The sequence below is a fragment of the Carassius auratus genome, chromosome 17 (genome assembly GCF_003368295.1).
Source record: "Carassius auratus strain Wakin chromosome 17, ASM336829v1, whole genome shotgun sequence".
NCBI classification, from domain to species: domain Eukaryota; kingdom Metazoa; phylum Chordata; class Actinopteri; order Cypriniformes; family Cyprinidae; genus Carassius; species Carassius auratus.
In genome coordinates, this window is record NC_039259.1 from 20,655,772 (window position 1) to 20,672,085 (window position 16,314).

At 42.7% G+C, this 16,314-nt stretch overlaps 2 protein-coding genes across 2 annotated transcripts in view; both read right to left on the minus strand.

The window, feature by feature from the left end:
• Positions 1 to 160: 160 nt before the first annotated feature.
• Positions 161 to 16,314, minus strand: part of LOC113117583 (extracellular calcium-sensing receptor-like) — a 55,722-nt gene continuing 39,568 nt past the window's right edge. Inside the window, exons 5-6 of the mRNA XM_026286357.1 lie at positions 1,198 to 1,321; positions 161 to 1,074 (exon numbers count right to left, since the gene is read on the minus strand). Of these exons, the coding sequence (XP_026142142.1) occupies positions 161 to 1,074; positions 1,198 to 1,321 (1,038 nt within the window). The remainder of the gene's footprint in view (positions 1,075 to 1,197; positions 1,322 to 16,314) is intronic.
• Positions 7,345 to 9,843, minus strand: LOC113117584 (uncharacterized). Its single transcript, XM_026286358.1, has 2 exons — positions 7,543 to 9,843; positions 7,345 to 7,462 (listed from the first exon to the last, which is right to left on the minus strand). The coding sequence occupies exon 1, from the start codon at positions 9,179 to 9,181 to the stop codon at positions 7,892 to 7,894; it is 1,290 nt and encodes a 429-aa protein (XP_026142143.1). The 5' UTR covers positions 9,182 to 9,843; the 3' UTR covers positions 7,345 to 7,462; positions 7,543 to 7,891.

The window sequence follows — 16,314 nt, forward strand, 5'->3', positions numbered from 1 at the left end:
TGTACAATTAGCCTACTAAATCAAGAAAATAAATTTCAAACTCACTAAGCACAATAGCCTAAAACCTGTGAAATTGCAAATTTAAAGAATCAATAACACCTATTCTAGTTGTCTTTGAACAAATAATTAAGAAAAAATATATGATATAAAATGCTTTTTTTCAGTAGGCCTTATATGTTGTTTTCCCCATGATATTTTGCTTTGTATTTTGTTCAGGTTTAAGCAGGATGATATAACATTTAGGTGCAAATATGCAGAACAGTAAACCAAAGCTTGAAGCTAAAATGGCAAATATCTCCACAGCTACAGAAAATTTTCCAGGAGAACTGACATAAGCTGGAATAAATGTTATCCATACAGCACAGAATATCAGCATGCTGAATGTAATGAATTTGGCTTCATTAAAGTTATCAGGCAGCTTACGAGCCATAAAAGACAGAATAAAGCACAAAGCAGCAAGTAGGCCAATATAACCCAGCACAGCCCAGAAACCTATAGTAGAACCCAGATTACACTCAAGAATTATCTTTTCCTTATAATATTTCATATTTTTGTAAGGAAATGGAGGAGATATTGTTAACCAAAGCACACATATAAGGACCTGTATGAGTGTAAAGGCAAGAACACTGAGTCGTTGTTGTGCAGGCCCAAACCATTTCATTACATTACTTCCTGGAAGTGTAGCTTTGAAAGCCATTAACACTACTATTGTTTTCCCCAGAACACAGGAGATACAGAGAACAAAAGTGATCCCAAATGCTGTGTGACGCAACATACATGACCACTCAGTAGGCCGTCCAATAAAAGTGAGTGAACAGAGGAAACACAGAGTCAATGAGAAGAGCAGTAAGAAGCTTAGCTCTGAGTTGTTTGCTTTTATGATGGGGGTGTCCTTCTTGCTGTAAAATAGGATGGCCACCAGTACAGTTATTCCTATTCCAAACAGTGAGAAAAAGACAAGGACTATACCCATAACTTCTGTGAGTGACAGAAACTCTAAATTCTTTGACACACAATTATTTTTTTCAGCATTAGACCAGTATTCCCCTGGACACTGCTTGCAGTTAATTGAGTCTGTGAATGAAGATGTAATTACTAGTTAGAGAAGGTAAGGAAGGTAAAGAAAATAATTTATTTAATGAACAGCAAAATAGCAACTAACAAGTTTTCAAAACTTTAAGATATGATGAAGATTACCAGTCTGATTGCTGATTTCTCCCTCTGCACATGGGATACAGTCATAACAGCAGACAGGCCTTCCTTTTTGTGAAGCCTTCCTAGTGCCTGGAGGGCAACTCTCACTGCACACAGAGATTGGCTTCTGCATATAAAAATACATATTACAGAAATATCTTAAATTTAGAATCCTTTAAAATATTTTATTTAACCATGGCGATTTCAATTAGGACTTCATTTAGGACAAAATCTTTTATAGACCTACATTTTCTTAGTGCATTATTTTATCTTAATTTATTTATAATCTTAATGTATTTAAATAAAATAAACCTTTTTGAAATTCAACTGGGAAAAAAAAACACATTACATTAGCCCTTTCCATGAATGCTGTTATATTTATTAATTATTCAAAATAAAGAGAAGTGATATTTGATGGTGGAGAGACTACTACTACCTGTTTGAGGTGAAAATAGGTGTAAACCGGTTTGACACATAGACTATAGAACCTAATGAACATGTTAGGAGTAGCCCAGCCCACAGCTCTACAAATTTCTTCTAGCAAGACACCACAAGTCAGTGCCCAGGACAGTGTGACACCTCTAGTTTAGTGAGCATGCAGCCTGAGTTTACAGAGCATACACTCTGTGCTTCATAGTCCACTATCCATTGGGCCATCCTCTGCTTGGAGACAGCCATCACTTTCTGCTGTCCTCCGTAATAGATGAAGATCTATTCTCAGTTTCAACAGCTCTGAGTTCTATCCACGTGTTGTCGCAGGACTCTGCCAGGTGCCTGTTATGACAGAGGGTGGAGTCTGGGTGTAAAGTGTAATACTCACCTGATTCCTCCCTGTGCGGGAGGGAATGCAGGAGACTGGCTTAAGACTTATGACAGCCCGGTGTGTGACAACATGGAGTGGGGCTTGAGTGCTACAGCCCTTACCTGGTTCCAGGAATGGTCAGGAGTGGTACTTTTGGCCAACCCACTGCTGCCCACTGGCAAAAGAGGAAATGATCCTGTGATGTATTGTTAACCAATCTCCTCCTCTTGAGACCCAGTGACCGAGGACACTGCCCTTTTATTGAAGTTTTGGGTACCTCTGGCTGGTGGGCCTGCAGCAGAACAAAAATCTAATGAAACACAATATTAACCTCCCGGCCATCCTCCGGGGAAGAGAGTAGTGTGATCACAATCTCACAATGATTAGTCTCCTCCATCTCTGGGTCGCCCATCCCAACACCTGCTCTTTTCCACTGTGTTTGGCGGACACCTGGATGTGCTGGCCATTTCACATGTGACCGGCTCCACGACACTTCCTATTGGAAGTCGGCTGCATGGGAGCAAGGACAGCCATAAGGGGGCACCCACGGTGATAAGCAGGCTTAGGGGTTGTGGCCAGGGTGGAAGCAGCAGGTTTACTCCAGTGCATGATGTGTTTGATCGCCTCAGTCTGCTTCTGTCCCATGAGAACTGCTGGGCAAAGCTCTCGACAGCATCATTGAAAAAGACCGATCTGTGACACATGAGTATTCAGGAACTGTACTTTATCATGCTCCTTCATGTCACCCAGACACAGCCAGAGATTGCACTCCTGGACCACTAGAATGGACACTGCATGGCCCAGAGACTGTGTGGTAACCTTCATCACTTGAAGCTAACACTTAGCACTTAAACACTGGAACAATCTGCCTAGCGTTATTTGGAAGGCAGGCACACTCTGTTAATTTAAATCTAAATTAAAACCCAACTCTTTAACCTGGCATACACATAACACACTAGGGGTTCAGAGTGATTTTACCTAGGGGTGCTCCGATCACGATCGGCCGATCATTAATGCGCATCGAGTCAGTAAAGCCGGTTTTCTAATTCCATCAGGTGCCTGATTTCACATAGAGCAGCTGTTACTACACAGAGCCATTGTTAACTGAGAAGATGCGCCAATAAACGCTGAAAATGAAGTGGATTTGCGCATCTTCTCTATTAACAATGGCTCTGTGTAGTAACAGCTGCTCTAAGTGAAATCACGCACCTGATGGAATTAACCACTGATTAAATAACCGGCTTTACTGACGAGATGCGCATAACGATCGGCCGATCGTGATCAGAGCACCCCTAATTTTACCAGTCCCTTTGATTTTACCAGGTGATTTTAAACATCTGTGGCAGGTTGAGCTTTCCAAGCCAGTGAAGGAAATACAACCACTGCTGGGCCTTTTTCACAACTAAGACTATACAGGTGCTGGTCATATAATTAGAATATCATCAAAAAGTTGATTTATTTCACCAATTCCATTCAAAAAGTGAAACTTGTATCTTATATTAATTCATTACACATAGACTGATATATTTCAAATGCTTATTTATTTTAATTGTGATGTTTATAACTGACAACTAAGAAAAATCCCAAATTCACTACCTCAGAAAATTTGAATATTGTGAAAAGGTTCAATATTGAAGACACCTGGTGCCACACTCTAATCAGCGAATTAACTAAAACAGCATGCAAAGCCTTTAAATGGTCTCTCATTGTAGTTCTGTAGGCTACACAATCATGGGGAAGACTGCTGACTTGACAGTTGTCCAAAAGACAACCATTGACACCGAAGGGAAGGAAAAGATGTGGTAGAAAAAAGTGTACAAGCAATAGAGATAACAGGATTGATAACAGGATAATAAGGATTGTGAAACAAAACCCTTTCAAAAATGTGGGTTTGTGAGATCCACAAGGAGTGGACTGCAGCTGGAGTCAGTGCTTAAAGAACCACTACACACAGACGTATGCAAGACATAGGTTTCAGCTGTCGCATTCTTTGTGTCAAGCCACTCTTCAACAACAGACAGCGTCAGAAGCGTCTTGCTTCAAAAAGGACTGGACTGCTGCTGAGTGGTCCACAGTTATGTTCTCTGAGGAAAGTAAATTTTGCATTTCCTTTGGAAATCAGGGTCCCAGAGTCTCGAGGAAGAGATGACAGGCACACAATCCATGTTGCTTGAGGTCCATTGTAAAGTTTCCACAGTCAGTGATGGTTTGGGGTGCCATGTCATCTGCTGGTGTTGGTCCACTGTGTTTTCTGAGGTCCAAGGTCAACACTGCCATATATCAGGAAGTTTTAGAGCACTTCATGCTTCCTGCTGCTAACCAACTTTATGGAAATGCAGATTTCATTTTCCAACAGGACTTGGCCCCTGCACACAGTGCCAAAGCTTCCAGTACCTGGTTTAAGGACCATGGTATCCCTGTTCTTAATTGGCCAACAAACTCGCCTGACCTTAACCCCTTAGAAAATATATGGGTTATTGGGAAGAGGAAGATGCGATATGCCAGACCCAACAATGCAGAAGAGCTGAAGGCCAATATCAGAGCAACCTGGGCTCTCATAACACCTGAGCAGTGCCACAGACTGATCGACTCCTTGCCATGCCACATTGCTGCAGTAATACAGGCAAAAGGAGCCCCGACTAAGTATTGAGTGCTGTACATGCTAATACTTCATTTTTATACTTTTTAGTTGGCCAAGATTTCTAAAAATCCTTTCTTTGTATTGGTCTTATGTTATATTCTTGTGGCATTGCGGGGAAGTGGTAACGGAGCTCTAATTATCAGTAGTAGCGACTACGCCACCCCTGGCTAAACGCCTGGGGAAAATAACACTTAAAGAAAAGCACACCGGTTCGTTCGCTCCCACAGAGCATCCACCAATGAGGCGTGAATCAATATAAGAATACAGCTTTATTATCATAAAGGTAAAAATGACCAAAATGAACACAAGTAGTTCAGAATAAATGGCCAGAGCCACAAGCGATAAAACAACAGGACTAAATCAAAAGGGTTAACTCAAAAGGTTACATCATAGAACTGGGGTGTCTCAGAAAGTGGGTCGGCCACACATGGAGCATCACAACAGCCCAAATTAAAGCAGCCTTCCCTTGTGGGTTTCAATCTCAAAAGACACTCTAGTGGAATTACACTACAAACATAAGTTACACCCCACACTTTTGACAAAAGACCACCTCCACACCCTAGATAGCCGCCACTCTGATACACCCCACTCCTAAGTCAAAAGAAAGAGGGAAGAGAAAGAATAAACATTTTTTCTTTAAACATAAAACACACAGCATTGGGCTGATTACTGCTCAATTAACAAACTAATAACAGAAAGAAAAACGATACAAAGCAAAATACCAAATAAATACCAGCAATAACCGCAGGAATAATAGTGGTAATAATAAATAATTATTATTTTTTAAAGATAAGGAAAAATGATAAGCAACAATAGGAATAATACACAATGACAAGAATGAAAAGAAACAAAATAAATGAAAATAAATCAATAAATGTTACAGGCAAACGAATTTAACCCCTTACTAGTAACCCCCCTTTTTTGGCATGGAGACCGAAATTACATACCCAAAATAAAAAGGTTTCTGCTCATGATTCTTTCTGACTAGATACATAATCAACCTTTGTTCACAAAGCTGACACTTTAAAGTTTACTGTTCAGGAATCAGAATCACTCAGACTGTTATGATAATAGAGATATATAAGCTCAAACATAAAAACAAAAATAAAAATATTAAAAACATATGTTTTAAATGTATTTAAAAAAATGTTGATGTAGGAAATGAGTTTGAAAACACAGTGTAGCTAAGGCCACAAGTCTTCCAAGACTTCATAAAAAATTTCATAATCGAATCTGTAAAACTGTGAATTTTATGAAATATTTTCTAAGGCCATGTCATGTGTGTTTTTAGAGAAGGCTAATCAGATTGATTTATGGCCCTTGTCATCTCTGTAAGATCTCACATGTAAACTTTCCTGTGCTCTTTGTGTATGTTTCACTGTTGAAAACTCCCCGAATCATGATTGTATTGTTCTCACCAAACGGTTCTTTCACACCTCCGCCAGGTATGACACATTATCCGCATTATTCTTTTATCATTATTCTTTTGTTTTTATTCCACCTTTATTAGCCTTGATTGTGGTTTTTCAGGCTTTACAAAGCAACAAAGCAGCGATCTCACTTCAGTCTCTCTTTGCATTTAGCCCTTATTTATCAAAAGTCTTACTATAAAAATACAACAAAACATTTTCTTACGACCTTACGTGAATTATTGAGACAAAAATGCATTATGAAGAAGAAAGGCACCTGCTATTAGTAGCATTGGTGCTAACGTTAGCATCAAGCTACATCTGACAATTTATGAAATTATTAGTACACTTTTACTCAAAACTCACTTTAAACCCCGATCGAGTGTTTATAATAACTTCCTTTAGCGATCAGGGGTGGAATTTGGTCGTTTACTGTTGTAAAAATATGTTATTTGTAGCCTTTTTCATCGCTGCACAAGTTAGCATTTCCGATGTACATTTTCGATTTTTTTTATAAAAACGCCCCAGATCTCAAGAAATTCTCATACCAAGCTTTACTATCGTAATCGCGGGTTTATTATTCGGATATTTTGTGTGTACAGAGGTGTTTCAGTGTTGTTTTGGCCAGATAACTACCAGGAAGTGTGCAGGAAGCATGTGACACGATGGGGCGGTGTCCAGATATGAAACTCTAAGATTGATGTTTGAAAGACCCAATCAGAGTCTGAGTCACACACCGCACGAGCTGTGACTACTGCACGCACACACAGATCGCTGGGAGAGGCTGTTTATCATCTGATCGCGTAAATCCGTGGAAAATGAATAGAAATGACGATTCTGTCTGAAGAAATATGAAGTAAACATCAGTAAATATATCCATATATCTCCGCAGATATGCATCTTTGGTCTGTAAATCCTTATTGACGCTGTTCAGTGAGTCTATGTGAACACAAATAAACCGTTCTTGACGTGACTGAATATGAGTGAGTTGTGAATTTCTATTCAAAATGTGGCATAATACGGATTTATTATTTTGCACTCCTGACATAAATCACTAAATATCTGTCACTGCAACAATGTTTTATCAAAATATTGGTCAAATATCGAAGCTTGAGTCTTTAAACTTTCCATTGATGCACAGTTTGTCCAGATGAAGTAAGACAGTGATGTTTAATGTGCTGTGAAAGTGAAACAATAATAAACTGGGGCCGTCAGCGATGTTTGCACGCAAAGGGGTTAACCAAAAATATAACAATTCACACAACAAACCGAAAGAAACGAAAAAGAAATCAAAAAAATGAAACTAAAGCAAAACAGCAATGTCGCGGCTAGGCCATGCCGTCAAGCATGCCTCTTGAATGGCTACTTCAGATATCACTAATTAAGCGTGCACCCAGATCGCCCTTATGCTGATCACTGGGGAAGGAGAGAACACGTTATTCAATCGTCACCAACTCATTTGATCAGTACGGGTATGGTATGGGAATACCACTTACCGAATCCGGGGAGAAGCAAATCACCTACAGTCTGTTGTCCAACACACATATATGGTCGCTTTATTTCCAGTTGTCAAAATAACATCGCGAGGAAGATCAACCTTCTTTTTAACAGTCATATAAACTCCCACGGGCCAACTCTAGCTCCAACTCAGAGCGGTGGAATCCCGGAAGCGGCAGCAACGCCGTGACGCAATCAAATGACGTGCCTCTATGCTTGGAAATGCCGCTTTTATACAAACTGAGGTACCGCTTAATTATCGGCGAACTGGTATTCACCACAATCTACCCCCCTCAGCTTTTGCATCGCCGACCCGACGATGCACCAGCCAATAACAACCCCGTCACCTTAATTCCAAGGTCTAAAAATAGCCCCTATACAATTAGACCCGGAAGCCACTGTCCCGATCACCGTACGAGGGAGGTGGTGAAGGTTGGAGTGGTGACCTGCAGTTACTCGCCCTGTTCGTCTCACCCCTTCAACTACTTCCAACCCTAAAACTGATACCGGGGCAGGATGACTTTCTACCACCTCTACTTCACCAGAGGTACCTATAAGCCCTGGATCAGCCAAGTCTAGTACCCCCTCTGGTGACCGATCTTCGTTGCATGCCGGTGAATTAGGCACCACACTCTCCCTGCTCAATACATTGGAACCACCAGCTATTACTTGTACCAAATCAATCTCCTCTTCCTCCTCCTCTTCCTGCATAGGCACCTCTCTAAACTCTAACTGCTGCTGTGGTGGTTCTACCGCAAAATCACTACCCTGTACCCGCCCTTTCAATAAGGAACGGTGTACATTCCTCACCTTACTCAAATCGTCCCTGGGAGCAATGGAATAAACCCCACCACCTTCCGAAGGAGCCCGCACTACCTGATACTCAATCGAACTCCACACATCCTGGATCTTATGCCGACCTTTATGACCATATTCTCGCAGGTACACCCGCTGGCCCTCCACCAAAGGTACATCCCGTACCTGCTGGTCATGCTTCATTTTCCGTCGCTTGGCTGCCTCCTGTAATCGCCCTTGTGCCCCTTCAAAAGCCGTATGCAACCTGGCTTGATGCTCCAGAATCCATTCGTGTATACTACCAGCCACTGGTTCCTGTACCCTACCCAACAGGAAATCCACAGGCAATCGTGGTTCCTGTCCTAGCATCAAAAAATAGGGTGACTCACCAGTGGCTTGATGAGGGGTGGTATTATAATAGAAGAGAAGCTGAGGCAAACATGACACCCAGTCCCTCTTCCTGGACACTGGTAAAGTACGTAACAGATTGTGCAAAGTCCGATTAAAACGTTCGCATTGACCGTTACCTGCCGGATGATAAGGGGTCGTACGAGACTTCTCCACTCCATACAGGCCGCACAGCTGGCGAATAAGTGCGGACTCGAAGTTCCGTTCCTGATCTGAGTGCAACCGGCCTGGAATACCAAACTTGTAAAACCACTCATTGACCAAGACCTGAGCAACAGTTTCAGCCCGCTGGTCCCGTGTAGGAACAGCAAGAGTATATTTGCTGAAGACGTCAGTCATTACCAGCACATTTTCTACCCCTGAGGTCGAAGGCTCTAACAACGTATAGTCAATGGCCAGAATCTCATTAGGCCGTGATGCCAACAAATGACCCATGAAACTCTGCGCCACTGGCCGTGTGTCTTTAGCAGACTGACATCTTTCGCATTCCTGGCACCAGCGGGCCACATCTGATGCTAACCCGGGCCAATAACACCTTCGCCGAACTAATTCAGCAGTTCGCTCAATGCCCTGATGTCCATGACATTGATGCAACTGTGTCAGCACCTCGGTCTTCAAAACAGATGGTAATATCAGCTGCAAGAACTCCTCTCCGCCCTCCGGGCACTGAACCCTACGGTACAGTGTCCCATCTTGTTCTACAAAACGGTCCCACTGGCGGAGTAACTTCAATGCCTCCACAGACAGCCCCTGCCTCTCCTCAACCCTGGGACGGGCCTTCCGCCTCCAAAACGGCAAGCAGCTATCACTACTTTACCTGGTCCTTATCTACGGCAGACCAGTCATTCTTTATGCTGATCACGAATCCGGGGAGAAGCAAATCACCTACAGTCTGTTGTCCAACACACATATATGGTCGCTTTATTTCCAGTTGTCAAAATAACATCGCGAGGAAGATCAACCTTCTTTTTAACAGTCATATAAACTCCCACGGGCCAACTCTAGCTCCAACTCAGAGCGGTGGAATCCCGGAAGCGGCAGCAACGCCGTGACGCAATCAAATGACGTGCCTCTATGCTTGGAAATGCCGCTTTTATACAAACTGAGGTACCGCTTAATTATCGGCGAACTGGTATTCACCACATTCTAATTTTCTGAGATGCTGAATTTGGTATTTTCCTTAGTTGTCAGTTATAAACATCAAAATTAAAAGAAATAAACATTTGAAATATATTAGTCTGTGTGAGATGAATAAATATAATATAAAAGTTTCACTTTTTGAATGGAATTAGTGAAATAAATCAACTTTTTATTGATATTCTAATTATATGGCCAGCACCTGTATGAGTGTTCCAATTTAAGTTATTTGAGATTATAGTGCCCAGGAACCCAAATGAGCACATTGTGCTGTTCTGGTTATTGTGACTGCATCAGACAGCCAACTCTTTAAACTTCTCTCTGTAAGCAGACTTATCACTGTCCTGGATGAGGCAGATGAGTTATCTGGAATTTTGAGGAGCTGAACAGAGGGGTCTATAGAGGTGTAGTCACTGATGTAGAGGGAGAAGAGCAGCGTGGAGAACACACCAGGGGGGTGCCAGTGCTGCTTGTACAGGTGAAGTCCATAAACAAGATCATCACAAAAATCCCTGGTCTGTTGAGATTTTGCAGGATGTACGTAGTGCAGTCACATACACAAATTGAAGGGGCTACAACAAGGGACAAGTGACGTCCTTAAGGTGAGTTAAAACTAACTTTCAAATAACTTCATGAACACAGATGTTAAAGTAAAACTTATATAGTCATTTAACCAAATGACTATAGTCCCAACCAAACCAAATTCAACAAAAGATAAAGGACATATGTGCAGTAGGGATGTAACAATTCACTCAACCCACAATGTCATACGATGCACTATTTTGATTTCACAATATTAGGTTCTCCTTATTTTTTATGAATTTATTTTAAAACAAACCCCAATTTAAATAAATAAACAGCAAAAATAAAATAAATCTCTTTATATAAACAAACTATAATACAAACTAAAGCTTTGCCTGTTCTCTTTCCATTCAGTTACCATGCGTTCACTCCAACGCTGGTGAGAGCATCAAAGTGGCCGGAAGTCATTCATTTGAGCAGTGACGTGTTACGTCTTGGATGGTGCGGGCGTAGAGGAGAGTTAAAGTCAGGTCAACTTTATTGTAATGAGCTATTTTTCAGTAGGAATGCCATATAGTTTCTCAAAACAACACAGATTTGACAATTTGTAATGTAGGCTGTGCACAAATTAATGTTAATTTAAGATCAAGGCTAGTAAACGTGTCCTACTAACTGCATATTGAAATTAGAGGTTGCCATGATTTTACCAAGCAAGACTTGTTTCTGGATCAACATCTTTTGTTGATCATGGATCGACATTACTGTCCAAATAAATGACCTAACCCAGCCCCTACCCCTAAAACTTACACATAATTTATTCCTAAAATCAGAGGGAAATTATAGGTGAATAACAAGGTTGAAGAAGTGTCTAACCTTGATTGTAAGCCTACAACTGAAATTTCTAGAAAACGTTTCCCACAATTCTGATTGGTTGGTTGGAATGTTGTTCCAGGAACATGTTGAACTTGGTGAAATCATGTTCACCGAAATTAGAATAGCACTTAATCATGAGCACAAATGCCACACCACACAAATGGATTTTAATTGGTTATTTTGTTAACAAATGTGTAACTATAATTAAGTTATTTCCATCAATTTCTTACTTTTAGATTTTAAATATTTAATGAAGTTAACTTATATCTCTCTTGTGGCCAGTCTGCACAAGATCAGCATGCTTGTTTGCTTTGCTGCCCCTTTAAATAAAGTTTAAAAAGACCAAACATTCGATCTATGTCAGAGCATCCACAAATCTTTCTATAGCGTTGTTGGCGGGGCAGCCAGATACAATTTTGATGCTCTCTCCGATGGTGGTGTGAACACACAATTAGAAGCAACCACTGGATTTTAAGATCCAAACAAAGATGCTGCATGAGCAGTTTTTTATCTAAATTTGATTGTATAATTTTTAAATTTGAAGCACAAACAGAATGGTCTGACTTTAAAATAATGCTACATAAAACATCAGAATGAGAAAAATAAAAATGATAGATGCAGAAAAACAAACGCATATTCACTCTCTGACAGCAGCAAAGCAGCACAGCACTGATTTAATATTCAAGTTCAAGTTCAAGTCTGCTTTATTGTCAATTTCCACATGTACAGTACATACATACAGAGAATCATACATACATACAGAGAATTGCGTTACTCTCAGACCCCGGTGCATACAGATAACATTAACATTAAAGCCTAAAAAAATAACTAGATCAAATATAAAATGTAGATACAATTATACAATAAGGGAATTATATAAGAAAAAAAAAAGAAAAAAAAAGACATAATAAAAATAAAAGTTAAAAGTAAAGTTAAATAAAGCAGCGCAAGGTAAATGACAGATATAGTGCAAATCAATGAAGTGAACAACAATGCAGTTAAAAGATTTTTTAGTGCAAAAAAAAATCACTTATTAAAAATATCTTAAGTCTGATTAAAGTGACAAGTGACAAGTGACCAAGAGCAGTTATTTGACTGACTGATGAGGTAGTTCCATGCCGAATGAGGTAGTGAGCGGTGAGTGAGCAGACCAATGCTGCACAAGTGACTCGTGCATGTCATCATATAATTAGTGTGGGTGGGGGGGGGGGGTCATAGTTCAGTGGTGCCTGGGGAAGAAGAGGGGAGGGGGGGCAGGTTCGGGAGGGAGTTCAGCTTCCTGACAGCCTGGTGGATGAAGCTGTCCTTCAGTCTGCTGGTCCTGGCCTGGAGACTCCGCAGTCTCCTCCCTGATGGCAGCAGGCTGAAGAAGCTGTGTGATGGGTGGGTGGGATCACCTGTGATGCAGAGGGCTTTGCGGGTGAGACGTGTTCCATAAATATCCTGGAGGGAGGGTAGAGAGACTCCAATGATCTTCTCAGCTGCTCTCACTATGCGTTGTAGAGTCTTTCGGCAGGACGCGTTGCAGGCGCCATACCACACAGTGATGCAGCTCGACAGGATGCTCTCGATGGTCCCTCTGTAGAATGTGTACATGATGGGGGGTGGGGCTCTGGCTCTCCTCAGTTTGCGGAGGAAGTAGAGACGCTGTTGTGATTTCTTGGCCAGTGCTGCAGTGTTTTCAGTCCAGGAGAGGTCCTCTGTGATGTGCACACCCAGGAACTTGGTGCTGCTCACTCTCTCCACAGTCGCACCGTTGATGGTCAGAGGAATGTGCTGAGTGTGTGCTCTCCTGAAGTCTACAACAATCTCCTTCGTCTTCTCCACATTCAGAGAGAGATTGTTGTCACTGCTCCACCCAGCCAGGCGGCTCACCTCACTCCTGTAGTTTGTCTCATCTTTGTTGCTAATGAGACCCACCACAGTCGTGTCATCTGCAAACTTAATGAAGAGGTTGGAGCTGTGTGACGGTGTGCAGTCATGGGTCAGCAGAGTGAAGAGGAGGGGGCTCAGCACACATCCTTGGGGGGCCCCAGTGTTCAGTGTGATGGTGCTGGATGTGTTGCTGCCGACCCGTACTGCCTGAGGTCTTCCAGTCAGAAAGTCCAACAGCCAGTCGCACAGCGAAGTGTTGAGCCCCAGCTGACTCAGCTTGTAGATGAGCTGTTGAGGGATGATTGTGTTGAATGCTGAACTGAAGTCTATGAACAGCATTCTGACATAAGAGTCCTTTTTTTCCAGATGGGTGAGTGCGGAGTGGACGGCAGTGGAGATGGCATCATCGGTCGACCGGTTGGACCGATATGCAAACTGGAAGGGGTCCAGGGAGGGGGGGAGGGCAGACTTGATGTGGTGCATGACTAGCCGTTCAAAGCACTTCATGAGGATGGGGGTAAGTGCAACAGGACGGTAGTCATTGAAGCAGGATGGAGATGACTTCTTCGGGACTGGGATGATAGTGGTAGTTTTAAAGCATGTGGGAACAACAGCCTGACTCAGTGAGATGTTAAAAATGTCTGTGAAGACATCAGTGAGTTCTGCTGCACAGTCTTTCAGGACACGCCCAGGGATGTTGTCAGGACCTGGAGCTTTGCGGGCATTGATCCTGCTGAAGGATCTCCTCACGCTGTCTGGGGTCAGAGTCATCACCTGGTCGCCGGGAGGAGGTGGAGTCTTCTGTGCAGTGGTGCTGTTTTGTTGCTCAAAGCGAGCGAAGAAGGTGTTCAGCTCGTTCAGCAGAGAGATGTTGTTGTCACAGGTCCGTGGTGGGGGCTTGTAGTCCGTAATGGTCTGTATCCCCTGCCACAGGTTCCTAGTGTCTCTGCTGTCGCTGAATTGATGAGCTATCCTCCTGGAGTGCTGTCTCTTAGCCTCTCTGATGTCACGGGACAGGTTGGCCCTAGCTGTTCTCAGGCCCACCTCATCTCCAGCCCTGAAGGCAGCATTCCGTGTCTTCAGGAGTCTGTAGACCTCCCCCGTCATCCATGGCTTCTGGTTGGCCCGGACAGTGATAGTTTTTGTGATCGTTACATCATCAATACACTTATTGATGTAGGCAGTAACAGTCTCTGAGTACTCCTTGAGGTCAGTGGTGTTATTGCATGTGGCAGCCTGTTTAAACATGTCCCAGTCAGTTGTGTTGAAGCAGTCTTGTAGAATCTCTGATGATCCTTCTGGCCACACTTTAATCTGTTTGTAAACTGGTTTGGCGACTTTAATGAGTGGTCTGTATGCAGGCATTAGCATAACAGTGATGTGATCTGAGGCTCCGATGTGGGGGAGGGGGAGGGCTTTGTAAGCTCCTCTCTGTGTGGTGTAAACAAAGTCCAAAATGTTATTACCTCGTGCTGGAAAGTTGATGTGCTGGTGTATTTTTGGAAACACACTCTTAAGGTCAGCATGGTTGAAATCCCCAGCTATGATGAGAAAAGCATCCGGGTGTGCTGTCTGCTGCTCACTGATGTGTTGGTACAGTTCATTAAGTGCGTCGTTCCTGTTGCTGGTGATGTTGAATGGGGGAATGTACACTGAAATGAGCAGTATAGCAGTATATTCCCTCGGCAGATAGAACGGCCGGCACTTAATAATCATAAACTCCACCAGGGTTGAGCAGTGTTTGCTGATTACAACAGTATCGCGGCACCACGCGTCACTGATGTAAACACAAAGCCCGCCGCCGCGGGTTTTTCCTCCCGCGACGAGAGCTCTGTCCACTCGATAGCACGTCAGCTGGTCGAGCTGAATAGCGCCATCTGGAACGCTGTTGCTGAGCCATGTTTCCGTGAAGACAAAAACACAACAGTCTCTTACAGTCCTCTGAGTTGAGCGTAGTAAACGAATGTAGTCCAGTTTATTGTCCAACGAGCGTACGTTAGCCAGTACGATGGTGGGGACAGATGGCTTGTGTGGGTTAGCCGTTAGCCTAGCCCGGATACCTCCGCACTTCCCCCTCTTCTGCTTCCTCTCACGCCGCTTGTGGCGCCTCCGCTGCGGGCGAGATGCAGTAGTGGGGGTCGATGATGGTGAAGGCCTCCGTAGCAGATCGAGATCCCGCAGCTGTTCCGCTTGCGTGGAGTTTAACTGTAAAAATGCGGTTCTGCCGACATCGAGCAGAAACTCGCGACTGTATTTGCGCTTACAGACAGGTAGACGCGACGACAACGTGCAAAAACACTGCGACTCACAAGACAAAAAACACGAAAACACCGTTCTGTCGGGACAGAGAGAAGCCGCTGCGTGTGGACGCGCCGCCATCTTGGATAAATCCAATGATTGACTATGTATAATATGCATTTATACATAGTCAAAATGAAAATAAAATATAATCTAAACTGTTACGCAATTCGTTTAATATCTCTACTGATTTGAATCGTCACATATTTGAATTCATTTTCAACTGGCTCGTGGGGCATCGTTACATCCCTGATGTGCAGTGGAGAGTGTCAGAGTTAAGTGTAAGAATGTCAGATTAGGGTGAATTTGTGGATTTTGTAAATAAATGAATGGCCCAGCCCCAAATGACACTGTCACAAATTTTGTCCATGAACTTTTGTCCACTTGCCACCAGAGGTCATCCTACCATTTATTGACTCTCACACAACACAGACTGTTACACATTACCCTGGACTACATTTATCATGCTCCAATACACTAATCACAAGTTCACCTGAAACCAATCTCACACAGCTGCTGCCAAAAACACATGGTATTTAAACCAGTCTCACACCACCATTTCACTCCCATGTATTGTTTAGCATTTATCCTAGAGCTGTAATCTGGCCTTAAAAGTTAGGCACGACAGGGCCGAGCCCGACAAGATTCGGCCCGAACCCGACAAGTACATGTTGATTGACAGCTTTTTAAAAGCCTGAACCCGTTTACAGCCCAACATTATTCAAATGTGCCCACGCACACACAGCTCTTTTTCCTTGTGTCAAGAATGAGTCATTTGTACATGTTTTAACATAATTTATTCATAACTAATGTAGACTAGGCCACTTGGAAGTTGGAATAAAGAAATAAAATAAATCATCGTA